Here is a 17992-nt window from a genome sequence, read left to right on the forward strand (position 1 = left end):
CCAGGCTCACTGTGCCAGCCAGCTCACTACCAGCCCTTTCTCTCTGCCTCCCTCTCCCCCAGGAGCACTACATCTTCTCACAGCCAACTTCTACCTCACGTCCAAAGGGAAAGGAAAATACAGCCTCCTGCGAGGGTCAGGACTAGAAGATTTCAGGTTCTTTCAGCACCTGGTCCCATCAGGGGTGGGGGTCCCATGGCAGAAGGTAGCCTCAGGCAACGCATCGGGCAGGCAGCATTTGGTGTGTTGGTTGGACCCACAGCTCTGACAGCAGTAATGGGTGGCTTCACACAGGGTCAATGGCTGGAGCAGGGTAAAAGTTTATAAAGTTAACGGGACAGAAAGAGAAACAGCAACCCCAAAGCTTAGTTTCTCAGCCGAGGAGTACCAAATTTTAGCAAACTACTAACTGTGTACAACAAAGGTTGTCCCTGGTCTGGACCTATGCACATCTGGCTGTCAGCATTGCTGCCCTGCAGGCACGGCTGGGGACATGAGCACCCTGCCTTCCAGCTGGGCTGAGATCCAGTGATCAACAGCTCTGCAATCCATCCCTGAAATGATCTGGCGCTCACAGAGCAGAAGAGCTTTGGGGGCACTCGAGGAATAGCTGTAGGACGGAGGAGTGGGGACAGGAGCCGGGGAGCAGCTGGCGCAGCACAGACCCACTCAGCCCTCCAGGTGGCCAAGGCCACAAAACCAGGGGTGCAAAGATGCTGTGGAGACAGCCTTCCAGTTCAGCTGGGGTTGCTCATCCCAAATTAATGCACAGAGGATGCTGCCCTCTTTTGGGCTCAGCGTGACTGGCAGCAATTCAGGGAAATTTAGAGAGGCCCAGAGAACAGTGCTTTTTTAGGGCTCAAACCCCCACGGAGGGGGTTCTCAAATGTGGTGACTTACCATACCTGTCTCAGTGGACATCCCAGGGACTTCTGCTGAGAGCCAGGCTGCTGCGCCTGCGTGTGGCCTCTGAGCGCAGCCTGGGAGGGGAAGAGCATGGCCAAGCTCAGGAGCAGTCCCTGAAGGACAGGGAGATGCTTGCTGGTATGAAGAGCAGGAAGATGAAGGCCAGGCAGAGGCTGGGAAGGTGTCTTGGGCCTGGGGAGGACCAACTCTGAGACCTGCTAACATTTCATCTTAACTAATGATTTTCATAAATTACTTCAGTTGATAGTAATTTAACTTCCCAGTCAGTTTAAGTAAGCCATAAGGGAGGAGTAGGGACCGAGTGCTGCCAAGTCCCAGGGTGACGCAGAGACGTCCCAGTGCCACCTGCAGCCCGGGGCCGGCTGGCTGCCCCCGGCCCCGCTACCTGCAAGGGGAGAGCGGAGGCCGGAGCTCCCGTGGTTCCCGCAGGCTCCCGCACCCTGCAGCGCTCGGGGTTGGGTGCCGGCCAGCCCTGCCTGTGCCGGGCTCCTCCCTGCCTGCACTTCCTCCTGCCGCTGGCACCTCCCCACAGCCCCGGGCACGGCCAGGACGGTGACCCGCGCCCACTCCGGGGGCTGCCCCACCGTACGGGGCGCCTGGGACTACTGCCCTACCGAGGGATACCCCTGCCTGCACCGAGCAGCCCTGGGGCACCAGTGCCACCTCGTCTGGCCAGGTGACAGGCAGCAGTGGTGAGACCCTGCTCTGCCGGAGCCCCCACGGACCTCTCCGCAAGCAGGAGCACGCTGGAGCTCGCTTCACCCACCTCCTCAGCATGCGGACGCCGACAGCCATGATCGTGGGGCTGGTGCTGTGCCCCTGCGGACTCCTGCTGACACTCACGGGCACGCTGGCACCCAACTGGAGGCAGGTGAGCCTCATACCTGACCAGCCCCTTGACTTCATCTTGGAGCAGGGCATCTGGGACATGTGCAGAGAGCTGCAGAGCAGTCATGATCGCCGCTGTGGGCAGGCTGATGAGCTGGGCTACTTTGAGCAGATACCCGTGCGGGTGGCCCAAGGGCTGATGCCCACCTCACTGGTGGTCACCCTCCTGGGCTTGGTGGTGGCTGCCCTGGGGGTTCGCTGCTGGCAGAAGGAGCCACGGCACCTGCTGGCTGGCGTGTCAGGGCTGGTGTTGCTCCTCTCAGGGCTGCTGAGCCTTGTGCCTACCTCCTGGTACACCCATGAGCTGTGGGCACTGCCCGCAACAGCTGGTAGCAAGCTGGTTGTAGGCTACAGCTTGGTGCTGAGCTACTTGGGAAGCTGCCTGGAGATCTTGGGAGGGCTAGCCCTCGCCCTCAGCTTCCACCACTGCTGCAAGGAACGCAGGGCCCCCAAACTGCCCCCCAGCCCTGTGCTGGAGGCTGGGCCGTGCTCCACCACTGGGGCTTACCACAGTCCCTGGGACGTGCTGGCAGATGAACGAGATGGACGACACTGGAGGAGCACCCTGCCTTGTGACTCCGACTTGTAGCCCCAGCACAGGGACAGCAGCGGCCACCGACCAGCCCGCCTGCCTGGCGCTGAGAGCAGTGCTGGCTCCTGCCCCTCCATGCCATGCCCTTCTCTTGGGGCACCTCAGAGCAGGCTGGATGCAAGACCAAGGACCTGGTTTGAATCTCCACAACCTCCTCAAAAGCCTGCCATGCTCCAGGTCCCACAACCGTGCCAAAGCCATGCTGGGTTGAGGACCAGCCCAGGCTCCAGTCCTTCCATGCAGCCTTTAGCTCATCCTCCTGATGATGCAGCAGCTTGGGCAAAGGAAGCTCCAATGTTCCCACATGAGCAAGGTACAGGTTATCACCATGTAACCTTCAGGGCTGGGAATAGGGGAGGGGAGCACCTCCCATATGTCTCTGCTCAACTCAGGACTGTGCAAACAACAAAATAAATGAAGAAGAATGGGTCTGTGCTGTGGGATGGTTATAGGCTTTCTGCCAAGCAGGCTGGGCTGAAAGCCAGTGGGCACAGCTAACCCAGCTCCCCCCTGCTTTGCCTGAAGCAGGGAGGAAAGGTCTGTAAAGGGGACAGGTAGCTTTTATAGCACCTTCCTCAAGGACTTTTCCCCCCCATGGTCAAAATCAGCCCTGGAAGAGGTTTCTCCTTCCTTGAGCACAGCTACTTCAGGGTGGGGTGGGGGGAAAAGAGATCACAGGGGGAAAAAAAAATAGCGTATTATTTCCCCTTTCATCATTAGCTTGGTGGGAGGCAGTAAAACTGGTCTCACTGGTTTGTAAGGGACACTGGGAGGTCAGAACTGCACTATAAAATCCTGCTTGGCACCCTGCATAACTAGGCAAGAGCTGAGCCAGCTTCCTTGCAGAGCTGTTTGGCCAGATTTCTACCCCAGGTGAGCCCAAAGCACCCTAGTCAGCAAGCTAAGCCTTGCTGCAGAGGGACAGTGGATGGAGATGCTCTAAGCGTGGTTAAGGGATGGTACAGGATGCACCCTGCAGCAGGAGATCGGATTCAGGTGGCTCAGAGAGTGTATGGGGCTGGAGACTTCCTGAAAAACCTCCCAAAGCTTTTTGCTCTGGTCTGTAAGTTCCCTAGAACTTAGAGATTTGGGAAGAGCAAACCAACCTCCCCTCCCTGGCCCACACACAAACCACAATGGCACCAGGGATGCTGCACAACGTTCCTTTATGAAAATACAGTGTCAGGGCGAGATGTTCCCTTCTGCAGCGGGGCTGGCAGCTCCTGCAGAGATCACAGATGGGTGCATCAGGGATGAGTCTGAGCCAGCCTCCCTGGGCCCACCCACACCTTGGCACAGGGACTCCAGCCATGGGCAAAGTGGGACAGCCCCCGTACCAGCCAGACTCCAGGCACCCCCAGGTCTTGTCCCTCTCCCCCAGGTGGAGGGCAGAGCTTGCTTCAAGAGTGGGCGCTCATGCCAGCGCTGGGCCTGGGAAGGGATCTACATATTGGGGGACCTTGGGGCACTCCAGGGTGGCAGGGGAGTCCCTACCAGGGCTTGCTTACCTCTTTCCCATCATAAGCTTCATTCACAAAGGTATCACTCTTGGGGGGAAGCTCTTCCTCATCATCATCCTCTTCCTCGGGGTCACTTTCACGGTGGTACAAGGTCAGCACCCGGGTGGAGGCAGTGCTTGATGTCCTGAGAAGAAAAAAACATACATTGAAGATGGCATGGCCATCTCCTAGAGCTGGGGCAGATCCCATGGTCCTGCCACAACCCCCAGTAATAGACTGCTGGGGTGATTGGAGCTTTCCACATAGCCCAGGAGTGCCCCAGGACACCACACTGTCCCTAGGCAGGGAGACCCTGTACTTCTCCATCCCCAGTTGTACTTCGCCCAGCCCAGCCCCAGAGCTCACCTCCTCCGCCTGTCCCGCCTCCGCATGTAGGCCAGGGCCCCCACAGCAGCAGCAGCGAGCAGCAGGAGCACAGCCACTCCCAGGGCAATAGGTCCTGCAACGGGCTGCACCTCTGCCTCCTCACAGTAGTCACCACGATAGCCCAGGGCGCAGTGGCACGTTACTCGCCCAGCCTCGATGGCACAGTCCCCACGCAGGTTACATGTCTCGCTGCTGCACGGCACAGCCCCCAGCACCTCCTCAGTGCTGGGGGGTACCAGGAAGGGCTCTCCATGCTCCTGAGGGCCAGGGGCTGCAGGCAGGCTGGGGCCCGGCTGCTGAGGTTTGAGTGCAGCTGTGGGTAAGGCTGGTTTTTCTTCCACACGGGACATTCCTGATGGTGCAGGGACCTGTGTCCCCACCTCTACAGAGGGGCCTGGAGGGATGGGCATAGATCAGCAGAGACCCAGGTGAGACCCCCCTTCCCAAACTGGGGGAGACTGGGCAGGCCCCCTTGTGCCCAGCCAGGACTCCTGCACACCCTGGCTTTGGGCAGGCACTCACAGTCAGACTCATCAGAGCCATCAGCGCAGTCGGGGTGCCCATTGCAGACCTGGTCTTCAGAGATGCAGCTCTGGAGGTCAGGGCAGGCCTGGAGCGGGGCCGGGCAGGGCAGTGCCAGCGTGCATGCCACCCCATGCACCAGGTGGTAGCCAGGGGAGCAGCGGCACAGCCGCCCTGCAGGGTTGGGCAGGCAGAGCTGGGCACAGCCTCCATTGCTCTTTGCACAGCTGTTAGTGCCTGCCAAAACAGCATGGGTTAGCATGGCCACCACAGGGCACAGCTCAGCCCCTCAGATGCCCCGGGCTGGGGCCTCCCCAGACCCACCTTCCTGTGAGAACTGGCTGTAAATCCTCATGGATACCAACTCCTGCTCCATTGGGAACCACCAGCTCTCAGCCCGCTCCAGCCGGCTGTGCCAGATCTTGCTGGAGCCTAGAATCACGTGGGGTCAGTACTGGTTCACCTCCTCCCGGCAAGGGTGCCCAGGACGGGATGTAGCTTCCCCCAGCCTGCACCCCACAGGGACTGGCAGAGACTCCTGTGTCCTGGTATAGTAGGAGGAGCCAGACAAAGCACAGCAAACAGACTCACCGTTGGTTGAGGTCGTGCTCCACAGCAGAAAGCCTTCTCCAATGGTGAAGAGCGAGAGGCCATGCAGCCCTTCCCGTACCACCCGGAAGCGGGATCCATCCAGCTCGACACTGCTGATGGTGCCTCTCTCTGCAGGGCACAGATACAGGGACATCAAATAGGACATCAAACAGAGGGCTCCGGGCTGCCCCTCAGGGCCATGCTGGGCTGTGCCCTGCAGACTGAGAGCCTGCACCACCGCTACCCCCAGCGGTGCCCTGGCTCAGCCCACACTCACCACGGTCTGCCCAGTACAGCCGGGTGCCAGCATCCCCAAAGGCGAGGCCAGTGGGAGCCCGGGCTCTCCTCCAGACTGCTCTGCGGCTGGTGCCATCCATGGCCGCGCACTCCACTGTGGCACCAAGTCCACGGCTGCCGGCCGCCGTGACAAAGCACATGGTGGAGGCGCGAGGGCACAGGGCCAGCCAGGCAGCGCCCTGCAGCCCCTTGCTGAGCAGCGCCAGGGCCCACCGCCCCCCAGGAGCTGCCACATGGATGCTGGGCGGCTGTCCCCCAATCCAGTACAGGTTCCCGCTCAGCCAGTCCAGTGCCAGGGACGTCACCGTGCCTTCCACAGCCACCGCCTTCTTCCAGGACAGCCGGCCCCAGTCCTTCAGGCGCAGCAGCCCGATGGAGTCACCCCCCACCTCTGCAAAGTACAGGCTCTTGTCTTTCACTGCATAGTCGATGGCTGTCAGGCGACCCACCTTGGCCAAGGGCAGGGCCCGGTGTGGAGGAAAGCCTTGGGATCCAGCCGTTGTGGGCAGGTCTTTCAAGTAGACCTGGAGGAAGGAGGCAGCACTAGGATGGGGACCCCGCTCCCCTAGCAGGAGCGAGGACAGCAGCCGCCAGGGCTGGCTCCGGAGGACAGTACCTGCGCCACGGCTGCCGGTGACACCAGGAGAGCAAAGGCCGAATCACGGAGGGGCAGGCAGGTGGTCTCATCGGCAGCCAGTGTCAGCCCAGCGGGGCACCGGCATTGCCCAGCATGCCTGGAGCTCAGCAGGCACAGGTGGGAGCAGCCACGTGCCACACATGGGTTAGGGGCCACGGGGCGCAGGGCTGGGTGCATCACCTGTGGGAAGGGCAGGCTCAGCCTCACAGCCCTGCCAGCACCCAGCAGCAGAGCTGAGCACGAGCAACACCACGCGATGCTCCCAAGGCCTGAACGTGGCCCAGCTGGGGTCAGGATGGTGAGACAGAGATGCTCCAAGAGGACCAGAGACCCTTGACCACAGGGACTGCTGTCCAGGGACCACCAGGATGGGGGTACAGCTCCCAGTGGCTCCGCACTCAAAGGATGGCAGGGCTGTGCAGGGTGGGAGCTCCAGCAGAGCTGGCACAGCAAGGTTTGGGGCTCTCCCGCATAGGTACCTGGAGGCCGTGAGGCTGCCCGTGTCGCTTGAGCAGCACGGTCCTGTTCTTGCCGCTGGCCTTGTCCACCTGGTGCACGGACCATGCCTTCTTTTCCGACCAGTAGAGCTGTCCCTCGCACACAGCCGCCGCGAAGGGACTCCGGACCCAGCCCAGCTGCAGGACCTGGCAGAGAGGCCGTAAGCACCCACCCAGGCCCCATCAGGGCCCTGTCACCAGAGCCCCACCACACACCTTCACACTAGTGCCATCCAGACGTGCAGAACCAATGCTGCCCAGCTTCTCATCCAGCCAGAAGATCCTCCAGGTGGGAAGGTCGAGGGCCAGTGCTGTGGGCCAGCCCAGCCCCTGGGCCAGCAGCACGTGCCGCCGACTCCCGTCCATGGTAGCCTCCATCAGCCGTGGATGGCTCCCCACCTCTGACCAGTACAGCAGCCTGGTGGGAAGAGAGGTGCTGGCCCACAGACCTGCCACAGCATCATCCCAGTACCAGGGCAGCCCAGAGGAGCAGCATAGAGCCCATTGGGAATGCACTGAGAGCTCCACCCAGAGCAGAGGCAGGTGCCTGGGCTCCTTCTTCCCCAGTCACACAGCCCTGACAGCACCCGGGTGAGGCCATCCCAAATCTTCTCCAGCCTGTTGCCTGCCTCCATGGAGGAAAATGGGGCAGGGCAGGGATGGCAAGGAGGCCCCCATGTCCTCTTGTCCCAGCCTTACCCTGCCAGAGGCTGGAGCACCAGGGAGTGGGGCCGGTCCAGGTCTCCATCCATCACCACAGTGTACTCCGGTATCCCTCGCCAGGCTGCCCCCAGGTGAGTGGCCAGCACCTGCCCTGCTGCCCCATCTGTCCAGTACAGGTTCCTCCCGAGCCAGTCCACTGCTATACAGTCTGATCTCACACCTGCAATGCACCCAAGGGTCAGCACCCATGGCCCTCTGGCATAATGCTCCTATCGCAGGAGCTCCAGCTCCTCCCAACCCTGCTCTCACCAGCACCTCTCCACGCAAGGGGACACAGCCTGGCACCCTACTGCAACCTGGAGATTGCACAGCCATGGAGAGGCCAGCCCTGCTAACCCCATGCTGTCACAGCCCACCTTTCACCAGTGTGCCTTTCTTGCCCGAGTTGAGGTCCTGCCAGCGGATGCTCTCTGTGGCCAAATCCATCCAGAAGACTTTCCTCTCCACCAGGTCATAGTCAAGCGAGAAGACAACGCGATCCTTGTCGGTGGCCAGCAGCACCTCCTCATGCCCACTCCGCAGGCCATAGGACAACACCTCTGACTGCAGGGCCACCAGCAACATGGGCTCTGGTCCTGGGGCAACACAGAGACGCCCGGACCCTGCTCAGTGCTGGTGGCCCCACGGCCCCAGCACACGCAGTAATATGGCACTCACAGGCATTGGAGCCTGCTGGGACTCAGCTCTGCTGCACAGCACATTCCCCACCTAGTGCAGATAGATTTTCTGATCGACCACAGGCTGGCAAGCATCAGCTCACAGCTGAGTAGGGCCTGGAGGGCCACGTGGTAGAGGGGACAGGGGTATTTGTTGGACTGCAAGGCTCCCCATGAGCAGCAGGCATGGAGGACAGGTACCCACTGGCTCCTGGTGTACTCTAGAGTGCCAGGGACCCTCAGCACTGCTTGGCCGTCCCAGGGCTTACCAGTGAGTTTGCAGACACGGCCATCAGGCTCCAGCAGGTAGCCAGGAAGACATCCACAGCTGTAGGACCCTGGGGCATTGAGGCATGTCTGGCTGCAGGCTCCCTCACCCCACTCCATGCATTCGTCTATGTCCATGCAGGACAGACCATCCTCGGCCAGCCGATAGCCTGGGTCACACCAGCACCGCTGTGGGGAAAGGGGCTGTCAGGGTCCCCCCTTTGGGACACAGGAGGGTCCCTCCTGCAGCTGGACCAGGGCAGGATGGCAGGGTAAGCCCCTGGACCAGGGCTGCTGACACTCACAGGGCCCTGGGGCGAGGGGTAGCAGAGATGAGCGCAGGACCGCTGGCAGGCCACAGAGCAGTTTCCCCCTTCGTCCGAGCTGTCCACACAGTCCTGCTGGCCATCGCACACCAGGGATGCGTTCAGGCAGGCCCCCAGCCCACATGGATACTCATGGCTCTGGCAGGGAGCAGGTTGGCCTGCAGGGACACATGGGGAATGCTGTCCTGAGTCTCATCCACCAGCTCCCTTTGCTCAGCTGAGAGATTGAGCTGCTCCCACAGGGTGCCCAGGGCTTACTGCAGCCACATCCAGAGCTGTGCCTGGAGCCTGGCTTCAGACTGTCCTAATCCCAAGGCCACCAGCCCTACAGGAACAACAGCTACCTGGGGCCTGGAGCCACCACAGATGCTGGGAAGAGGCAACCAGCACACAGGGCCTTTTGCCTTGGCACAGACATGTCCCCACCTCCCTCTGTGCTGGGCACCCACCAACCACCCCTGGGTGAGACACAGGGGGGATAAAAGCAGGGTGTTGCTCACAGCCAGCCTCATCGCTGCCATCCATGCAGTCACTCTCTCCATCACAGCGCCAGACATCAGGGATGCACTCGTGGCCATGAGAGCAGCCCCACTGCCGGTCCCCACACAGCCCTTCCTCCCAGGGACAACCCTGCAAGAGCAGAGGGTGAACAGGGCCACCAGCCCTCCTGGGAGCAAGGGGGGGACAGGCTGTGTCCCCACCACCCCACCCACCTGCTCATCGGTGCCGTCCCCGCAGTCGGCAGCACCGTCACAGCGCCAGGCCTCCGGCACGCACTCCCCACTACGGGGACACACCACCTCACCCGTGCGGCAGAGCAGCGGCCGGGGCACAGCGCAGCCCTCCTCATCCGAGCCGTCCTGGCAGTCGCGGTCACCATCACAGCGCAGGGCAAGGGCCACGCACTGCCCGCTCCGGCAGGGGAACTCAGCCGGGCCACACTCCTTTGGCGCTGCAGGCAGGGCCAGGGCTGAGCGGGGGCACTGTCCCCGTCCCCATCCCTATCCTACCAGCACAGGCATGGCACTGAACAGGGTACAGCCCCTCCAGCTGCTCGACAGGTTGCCCTGGGCAGTGCCTGCTCCTGGACCCACAGGAAACCTGGTGCACCTACCTGTAGGGCAGGCAGCCCCCAGAAGCCCCAGTCCCACCTGGCCCCAGGGTCTCACCACAGCCCTGCTCATCGGCATGGTCCAGGCAGTCGGCGTGGCCATCACACAGCCAGCTCTTGGGGACACAGCGGGTGGCAGCATCACAGCGCAGGGCACACTCCTGAGTAGGGCTCCAGCAGCCTGTCTCATCAGAGGCATCCGGGCACTGCGGCACCCCATCGCAGTGCTCCCCAGCCCCGATGCAGACAGCTCCACTTGCACAGTGGAAAGCACCTGGAAAGACAAGGGGCCTTGCTAAGCCTGCAGTAGGCATCCAGGGTGCCCAGACCTTCTGCTAGCCCCCAGCAACCTAGAATGACCCCAACTACAGCGATAGGGCTTGGTCCCTCCTAGTCAGCGCATCTCCAGCAGCCTACGTCCCAAGCAAGGCGACTGAGGCAGTCTCAGCTCAGCCACATCTAGGTCAACTGTGAGCAGTAAGGCCACCCCTGTCTCCTTCTGGCAGCACCTCCAGCCCAGTGCCAAGCTCAAAAGAAACCAGTATGCCACATCACAAGCATCAGAGCCCAGGACACATTCTGACCTTCCCAGGGCCCCATCCCACCAACCCCACCAGAAAGCAGCCAGAAGCCCTGGCACAGGGCAACCTAGCTGCACAGGGACTGAAGAATGGCTCCTACCTGGGGTGTCGCAGAGCTGGGCACACCCATCCTCATCAGAGCCATCTGCACAGTCCTTCTCCCCATCACACACGTACTCCTGGGCTACGCACTCGGTACCATCATGGCAGGGCACATGTGTGCGAGGACAGGACAAATGGAGGACTGGAGTCAGGGGGTGTGCAGGGCTGGACAGGAGGGATGGGGTAGGTGGCACTACCCTTGCAGGGCTGGCTGGGTGCTGGGTGGTAGTAGATGGCCGTGGGGCAGTGATCTTGGTTGGCAAGAACCGAGTGGTGGTGGTGCTGGTGGTGGTTGGCCGCATAGTGGTGGTCGGCCGCATAGTGGTGGTCTTGGTTGGTGTGGTCCAAGCAGTGGTTGGCACAGTGGTGGTCTTGGTTGATGTGGACTGGCTGGTGGTGGTTGGTGTTGTGGTAGCCTTGCTGGTTGGCACACGAGTAGTGGTGAGTGCAGTGGTGGTCTTGCTTGGTATAGGTCTCGTGGTGGAAGTGGTGGGCCGAGCAGCAGTGATGCTTGTGGTTGTCTTTGTAGTGGTGATCACAGGTGGAGGGAGTGGCAGGGCAGACCCCTTGCTTGGTGGCACTGGCAGAAGCATGGGCACAGGAACATGAGCCTAGATTTGGGGTTGTGCCCTCCCCACACTCCAGGCACCTCCAAGAGCACCCCACATGGCCACCAGCAGCCAGGTGCCCTGCCCCAGCTCAGAGCAGCATGGACCACCCAGCCCCATCAGGTACAGCGCCAGCACCAGTCACAGAGCCATGGCCACTCTTACCAGCCTGCAGCTCCGAGCCCACGAAGGCTACCACTCCCTGCATGCCTGCTGCCGGCACGGACAGCACAAGGGCCAGCGTCCTCCGGTCCCACAGCAGCAGAGCCGTTCCATTTGCTGACACCAGGTATGGCTCGAAGGCGGCCACAAGGCCGTGGGACCAGCTGGGTGCCAGGGTGACTGCTTGCCGCTTGGTCAGACTCAGTGCCCGCAGGCCTGTGAGGCAGAGGGACAGTAGTGCCATGGAGTCTGCAGGCACCCCTCGTGACCCACCCTGTGTCCCCACAACCCACAGCTATGGCAGGGACCTCATGGCTGAGGCCAGGGGCTCACCCACAGGACAGAGTCTGCCCCACGAGCACCCCACTGTCTGGGCAGGGACCTGCTGCAGGTAGGGCACAGCTAGCGACTCCTGCCTGTACCAACCACCTCTGTTCCCTGGTCCAGATACCACCAGGGCTCACCCATGGCTGAGCTCCAGAGCACGCTGAAGGCTCTGCTATCCATAGCTGCAGGCAGGTCTCCAGGCCACGTCTCGTTCCAGGCATCCCACGGGGTACCCCCGTCCAGGCTCAGCTGCTGCAGGGGCTGCCCACGGGCCAGCCAGTACAGAGCGCCCCGCTGCCAGTCCAAGAAGAGGTGCTGGATGCTGCCGCGAGCACGGTGCAGGATGCGTGGGGACATGTCAGACGCCTGGATCACCCCGATGTCCCTCCGGTTACATGCGAGCCAGTACAGGTTCCCCGAGCGGATGTCCACACGGGCAGAGCAGACTTGGCAAGAGTAGGCAGGCAAGCAGTTATGGGGCTGTCCCATGACCTGCTAGGGCCCGGATCCCCCCTGCCCCTAAAACCACGGCACAGCTGCCTGGTGCCTCAGCACAGTCCCAGTGTGGGCACCATAGGACTGCTGTGTTCTGCACCCAGGAGATCCTCAGGCCTCAGGGAGGACCAGGAATAGGAGCATGCCCTCCGTCACCCCATAGGGTCTCACCTGGAAGCCCAGTTGCAATGGCCTCTCTCTTGCCAGGGTGCCCCACAACACGCAGCAGTGTCCCACGGTCATCTGTCCCATAAAGCACCGATCTCTGCCAGTCCACATCTTGCAGGTGGATGGACTCCTGCCACTCCTGCACCCGTCTGCTGCGTGCTCCAGGGCCCACCTGCACCAGGGAGATGGTCTTCCCTGACGCATACACGATGGACAGCTCTGTAGGGTACAAGGGCAGTGTGTGAGCATGGCCCCAGGGGCACTGGACAGGGGCACCAGCATGAACCCAGGCAGAAATGTAACAGCACTGGTGTGTGCTGGGAACCTCGTCCCACCAAAGTCACAGCCCCTTATGGCCCCCCCTCTGACTCCCACAGGGATGCATCCCACCCCAGACAGCCAAGCCCACCTTGCAGACCCTGCTCACCTGCGCATTTGCCCGAGGGCAGGAGGAAGAGGCCCTCTGGACACGCACACTTGTAGCCCCGAGGGTGCACAGGGGACAGGAGGCAAAGGTGACTGCACAGGCCCGGAGCACATGCAGCAGTGTCTCCTGGGAGCAAGGGGACATTAAGAGCTCAGGCAGCCCATGCCTCTCCTGATCCCCAAAAACCACAAGGCTGTCCCAGGGCTGGATAGGGACCAGCTACCCTAGGCGGGGTGGCAGTGTCACATGAGGTCGGAGGGCTCAGCTCTACCAAAAGCCATAAGACTTGGCAGCTTTCATATGGGTTCATATGTCCCCTCTGTCACAACCCCACGACCCCTCACCGCAGGACCAGGAGAGCCATTGGGCAGGACCCGGTGAGCTCCAGGACACCGTACAGCCTCCCCTAGCACCCAGGGAAGAGGTAGGGGTGCTGCCAGCCCTGCAGCAGCTCAGGTGCCTGGCAGGGTACTCACGGGGAGGCTGCTGCAGCACGTGCAGCACAGTGAAAGCTGAGACAGGGGCACGGAGCAGCACTGCATGTTCCTGGGGAGAGGCCCGGGTGGCCGACGCCAGCTCTGTGCCATCAGTCCAGAAGAACCGGCTCTCGAACACAGCCAGGCCCAGTGGCTCTGTGTGGCTCCGCAGGACAGCAGGAAAGGAGTGGCGCCCGCTGCCGTCCACCCGCAGCGTCTCAATGGACTGGGGACAAGGCAAGGCACAGTGACCATATGGCACCCCCACACCCCAGCACCGTCCCACAGCCCCGGGGCTCACAGTGGTGCCTTCCCCCTCCCAGCCCAGGGACACACACCAGACGTGGGCACTGCTCCCTGCTGCCTACCATATCTTGGCCATAGCCACACGGGAACCAGGGCCACCCTCCCCACTCCCACCTCACCACCTCCCAGCACCTGGTGGGGCAGAGCCCTGCTACCCCACACCCCTACCTCCTTGTACTCGCTGATCCAGTACAGCCTGCCAGCCACATGGTCCAGGCTCAGCCCCACAGGCTCCTCCATGGACACCACTGTGAGCTCCCGCCGGTTTGAGCCATCCATGCCGGCTGCGGTGATGACTGTCCGACCCCTCTGCCCACGGTTGACCCAGTACAGGCATCTGGGGGCAGGCATTAAGCACCCACTTCACGGCATAATGCCAGAGCTGCCATGACACGGTCGGCACCAGCATCGCCCACCCAGGAGCCCAGGGCCAACGCAGTCTCACTTGCTCCTCACCTTGCAGCTGGATGCACCGTCAGCTGCTCTGGTGCCACGTCCTTCCCCAGCACTGTCACATAGCCCCGGCCATCGCCCAGCCCCGCACAGATGGCTGCAGGGTGGCTGCTGGCCCAGTACAGCTGCCCTGTGAACCAGTCCACAGAGATGCTGTTCACCTCCCCGGCATCTGCAGAGACAGAGCAGTTTAAGGCACACAACCCCTGCTCCAGGCCAAGAGGCAAAACCCAGGTTGCCCCTTCCTCTACAGGAAGGGCAGGGCTGGAGTGGCAGGCCAGGTCTCAGCACCCATCTCAGCCCTGCTACAGCACCCAGCACCCTTGCTCCTCCCCACCTGCATAGAGGGGCTGCGTCCCTTTCCCCGGGAGGTGAGTGCGGAGCTCGCCATCCTCTGTCAGCCAGTAGTAGGTTTCCCGGAGCAGGTCGTACACCAGGGCACGGGGTTCGGTCTTGGTGGAGAGCAGGGGCCGGTAGGCTTGGGTCCGCACATCCAGAAGGGCCAGGTCCTGCCCCACAGCCACCAGGATCTGCGTTGCATTGTCTGCCAAGGTAAGGGGGATGTCCCCTGGTGAGTGAGGACCTGGCTAGCTGGGGGCACTGCCCAGCCCCTCAGACAGCCCAGGCTCCCCGGCTCACCCTACCTGTCACTTCGCAGATGGTGCCGTGCTGCAGGGTGTAGCCCGGGAGGCAGGCACAGTTGAAAGCGCCTGGGGTGTTGCTGCACAGCTGGCTGCAGGGGCTGTACTCCAAGGAGCACTCGTCCACATCTGCAGGGATAAGCGTTGCCAGGAGCCCACCGCACAGCTGGCTAGCTGCCCCCAGACAGCACTGCCACTGCTCCCCAGGGACCACAGGCAGGCTCCCTAGATACTGGGACCTGGGTCCCAGCCCCAAAATGCACCAGCTGCTGCTGGGACATGACCTAGACACAGCTTTTGCAGGGTCAAGCGTGACACGCAGGCAGGAGCAGAGCTGAGGCAGGTGTTCCCACACAGTGCTGGCTCTGGGGAAACCCCGCTCTCAGCGGCCAAGGCTGCAGGTGCCCAAAGCGCACACCCCCGACCTCTCCTTACCAGCACAGCTCTGCCCGTCCGCCTGCAGCACCCAGCCAGCCCCACAGGAGCACTGCACTCCCCAGTGCGTGTCAGTGCACGTCTCTGCGCAGCCCCCGTTGCGTACAAAGCAGCTCCGACCTGTGGGGACACAGCAGAGGGGTGACATGACACAGGACAGCTCTGCGGCTCCTCCTGGCCCCAGTCACATGGGCTGTGGCCAGCAACTCACCGCATGTGCTGGGCTCATCGGTGCCGTCCAGGCAGTCGTCCTCGTCATTGCACATCAGGGACTCCAGGATACACTTCCCCTCATCGCACCGCACCATGCCTGGTGGGCAGGGGGCTATGGCACACAGAGCTTATGTCAGGAGAACAGACTGATACCAGTCGGCACAGAGAAAACCATGGGTTCCAGACTCATGGGGAGGCCCCGCAAAGCACCAACAGGTTCCTGAGATGCTTGCCACCATCCCAAGGGGACCTGGGGCCCAGGAAGGCAAAGTACCCCCTACTTCACATGTGGCCTGGACAGGCCTCAACCCATTAAGGGGCATCCAACGTGCTTGCTTACCACAGACATCTTCATCCGAGGAATCACCACAGTCATCAATCCCATTGCACTTCCACTCGGCCATGATGCACACCCTGTTCCTGCACTGCCACTGCCCGGGCAGACAGGGCTGCTGGGGACACCCCTCCTCATCCCAGCCATCCTCGCAGTCCTGGTGCCGATCGCACAGCTCCCAGTGCGGGATGCAGTGATGGGTGCCGGGACACTGCACCTTCTTTGCCCCACACACTAAGGGAACAGAGCAGCACTCACACCTTGCCCTGTGCCCTCAACTGCCCCCATTCTGCCCCCCCACCCCACCCCAGCAGAGACTACGTACCACAGTCCTGCTCATCAGAGCCATCCAGGCAGTCAGCAGCACCGTCACAACGCCAGCTGCTAGAAACACACCGGCCATCGTCACACTGCCAAACATGGGGGTCCCCGCCACAGGCAACATCTGCAGGAACAGCACACAGTCACTGGGACCTAGTGCTTTGGCACAACCATGAGGGTCCCCTCCATCCTGGCACAGCAGCCCCCAACAGGGCTCTCTGGCAGATGGTGGTGCTGCCTCACTCAGCACGGGATCCAGGATATGTCCTCATGCCACAGACATCCCCCAGGAGCTCTAGGGCACACACGTCCCTGCAGGGTGCCACACAGGAGCCAACAGCAGAGCCAGCAAGAAGCGAGGTGCCTTTGGCCTGCCCTACCGCTCCCCAGACCACCAGGGCCCCTCAATGCCCACAGCCCCCCAGGCCATCCCACAACAGAGGATGGGTGCCAGCTTCCCCCCGCTCACCGCACTGCTCATCCGTCCCGTCAGGACACTGCTGCTCGCCATCACAAAGCCAGGGAACAGGGATGCAGCCAGCACTGCAGGCGGCCTGGCGTGAGGCTGCACACGTGGGGCCAGCAGGCGCTGCGGGAGAGCGGGACCCCAGCCACGGTCAGCCTGGGCGGCCACACCGAACACCCACCAGCACACACCCCATGGAGCTCCCCACTTGGGAGTCCCAGCACAGCCCCACAGAGGGTGGGACTGGCCCCAGCCAGGGGCACCCCAGGACCTCCTGTGGGGCTGGAGGGAGAACTGCAGCCTCTCATTTTCCCCCAGGGAAGGCAGGGACACCCCCCCCAAGCCCCCTAAGCAGGGGGATAGAGTTCCTCAGGGTGCAGGGACCCTCCCATGTTGTCAAGGTGGGAAGGATGCCACAGGGGGCAGGGACATCACCGGGCGGTGGTGAAAACGGGGAGACCCTAGGTAGCGGGGACACCCTCCCCATAGCCCATCGCGGGGGCCAGCAAGCAGCCCCTCGGGATGGGGCAGGGCCTCCCGCCCCCCTCGGCCCCGGCTCACAGGCGCGGTGGGTCCCGGCGCCGGCGACGATCCCGGCCAGCAGCAGCGGCAGGAGGATGCTGAGGAGGGCGAGGAACAGGCGGAGCGGCGGCGGGGGGCGGCCCATGGCGGCGGCGGCGGCAGGGTGGGGCGGCTCCGGGGGGCCCGGCCAGCGGAGGGGAGCGCGAGGCCGCCACCGCCTTTATGCCCGTGCGCGGGCAGCCATTGGGCACCGCGGGCACCGCCCGCCGCCGGCGGAGACCCCGGCCCGCCCCGCCGCCGCGGGGGCTGCGCCAGGCCGCCCCAGAGAGCCCCCAGCCAGGGCTCGGGGGGCGCCGGCCTCGGCCGGGACAGCTGCGGTCTCAGGGCGGGCGTGCTCGGGGCCCGCCGCTCCCTAAGAGCTGGGGAGGGAGAAAGGGGGGCGCGAAGGGTCCCCGGGCCCCGTTCGCTGCACCGTCTCGTCCCGCTACGCAGGGCCGCCTTATCGGCCGGGGGTTGTTATGAGAGCCGGCCGTGTGAACCGGGCCCCGGAGCACCTGCGCCGGGCGTGGGAAGGCAGCGGCAGCCTTGAACGCGGGAGTACCCTCCGAAAACACGGGTCCCGGGGCTGCGCGCCGCCGCCTGCCCGGCCGCCGCCGGTGCTCGACCTTGAGGGCTGCGAAGAAGCCGCTGGAGCACAACAAGGAGAGGAAAAGCAGCGGGTGAGGGAGGAAAACAGCCCAGCAAGAGGATAAGGCACCTGCCGCTGCCTGGGAAAGGAGCCCCCTCCCGCCCGGCAAAGCGGAGGGGCATCCCTCAAGCCGAGGAAATGGGCACGGCGGGTTTGCCAGGTCCCCTCGCTACGCACCCGGGGGAAGCTGCCGGTGTGCTGCCCCTCCACGGCTTTTGGCTTGGCACCCAGCTGCATGCTGTGGCACGAGCATCCATCCCTAAGACCAGTCTGTGCTTCAAGCGCATCTATTGCCCGTGGATGCTGTGCATTCGTCCGCTCTACTCTGCCCATGAAACCTCCCCACA

The 17992-nt window shown here is 62.9% G+C and overlaps 2 protein-coding genes across 2 annotated transcripts; one reads left to right on the forward strand and one right to left on the reverse strand.

Annotated features, from left to right (window-relative positions):
- The first annotated feature begins 1472 nt into the window (after positions 1–1472).
- CLDN23 (claudin 23) lies at positions 1473–2824 on the forward strand. Its single transcript, XM_054825281.1, has one exon. It carries the CDS (start codon positions 1703–1705, stop codon positions 2402–2404), a length of 702 nt encoding a protein of 233 aa, XP_054681256.1. The 5' UTR covers positions 1473–1702; the 3' UTR covers positions 2405–2824.
- Positions 2825–3557: 733 nt separating this feature from the next.
- On the reverse strand, positions 3558–17129 carry LOC129206299 (low-density lipoprotein receptor-related protein 2-like). Its single transcript, XM_054825263.1, has 33 exons — positions 16997–17129; positions 16439–16558; positions 15974–16093; positions 15655–15882; positions 15313–15426; positions 15102–15221; positions 14670–14795; positions 14363–14569; positions 14029–14197; positions 13741–13909; positions 13267–13492; positions 12791–12916; positions 12367–12582; positions 11838–12146; positions 11377–11589; positions 10602–11183; positions 9979–10194; positions 9523–9761; positions 9310–9439; positions 8789–8967; positions 8486–8672; positions 7917–8135; positions 7537–7720; positions 7054–7255; positions 6820–6984; positions 6320–6520; positions 5684–6227; positions 5407–5535; positions 5140–5247; positions 4816–5052; positions 4273–4687; positions 3916–4051; positions 3558–3630 (listed from the first exon to the last, which is right to left on the reverse strand). The coding sequence occupies exons 1-33, from the start codon at positions 17100–17102 to the stop codon at positions 3574–3576; spliced, it is 6699 nt and encodes a 2232-aa protein (XP_054681238.1). The 5' UTR covers positions 17103–17129; the 3' UTR covers positions 3558–3573.
- Between the last annotated feature and the right edge of the window lie 863 nt (positions 17130–17992).

Source organism: Grus americana, chromosome 4 (assembly GCF_028858705.1).
Source record: "Grus americana isolate bGruAme1 chromosome 4, bGruAme1.mat, whole genome shotgun sequence".
Taxonomy (NCBI): domain Eukaryota; kingdom Metazoa; phylum Chordata; class Aves; order Gruiformes; family Gruidae; genus Grus; species Grus americana.

Coding starts and splice junctions, on each gene's coding strand:
- CLDN23 (XM_054825281.1), top strand. CDS start 1,703: ATGCGGACGCCGACAGCCATGATCGTGGGGCTGGTGCTGTGCCCCTGC.
- LOC129206299 (XM_054825263.1), bottom strand. CDS start 17,102: ATGGGCCGCCCCCCGCCGCCGCTCCGCCTGTTCCTCGCCCTCCTCAGC. Junction 14,796..15,101: donor GGACGGGCAGAGCTGTGCTG/GTAAGGAGAGGT, acceptor TTATCCCTGCAG/ATGTGGACGAGTGCTCCTTG. Junction 14,198..14,362: donor GACGCAGCCCCTCTATGCAG/GTGGGGAGGAGC, acceptor CTGTCTCTGCAG/ATGCCGGGGAGGTGAACAGC.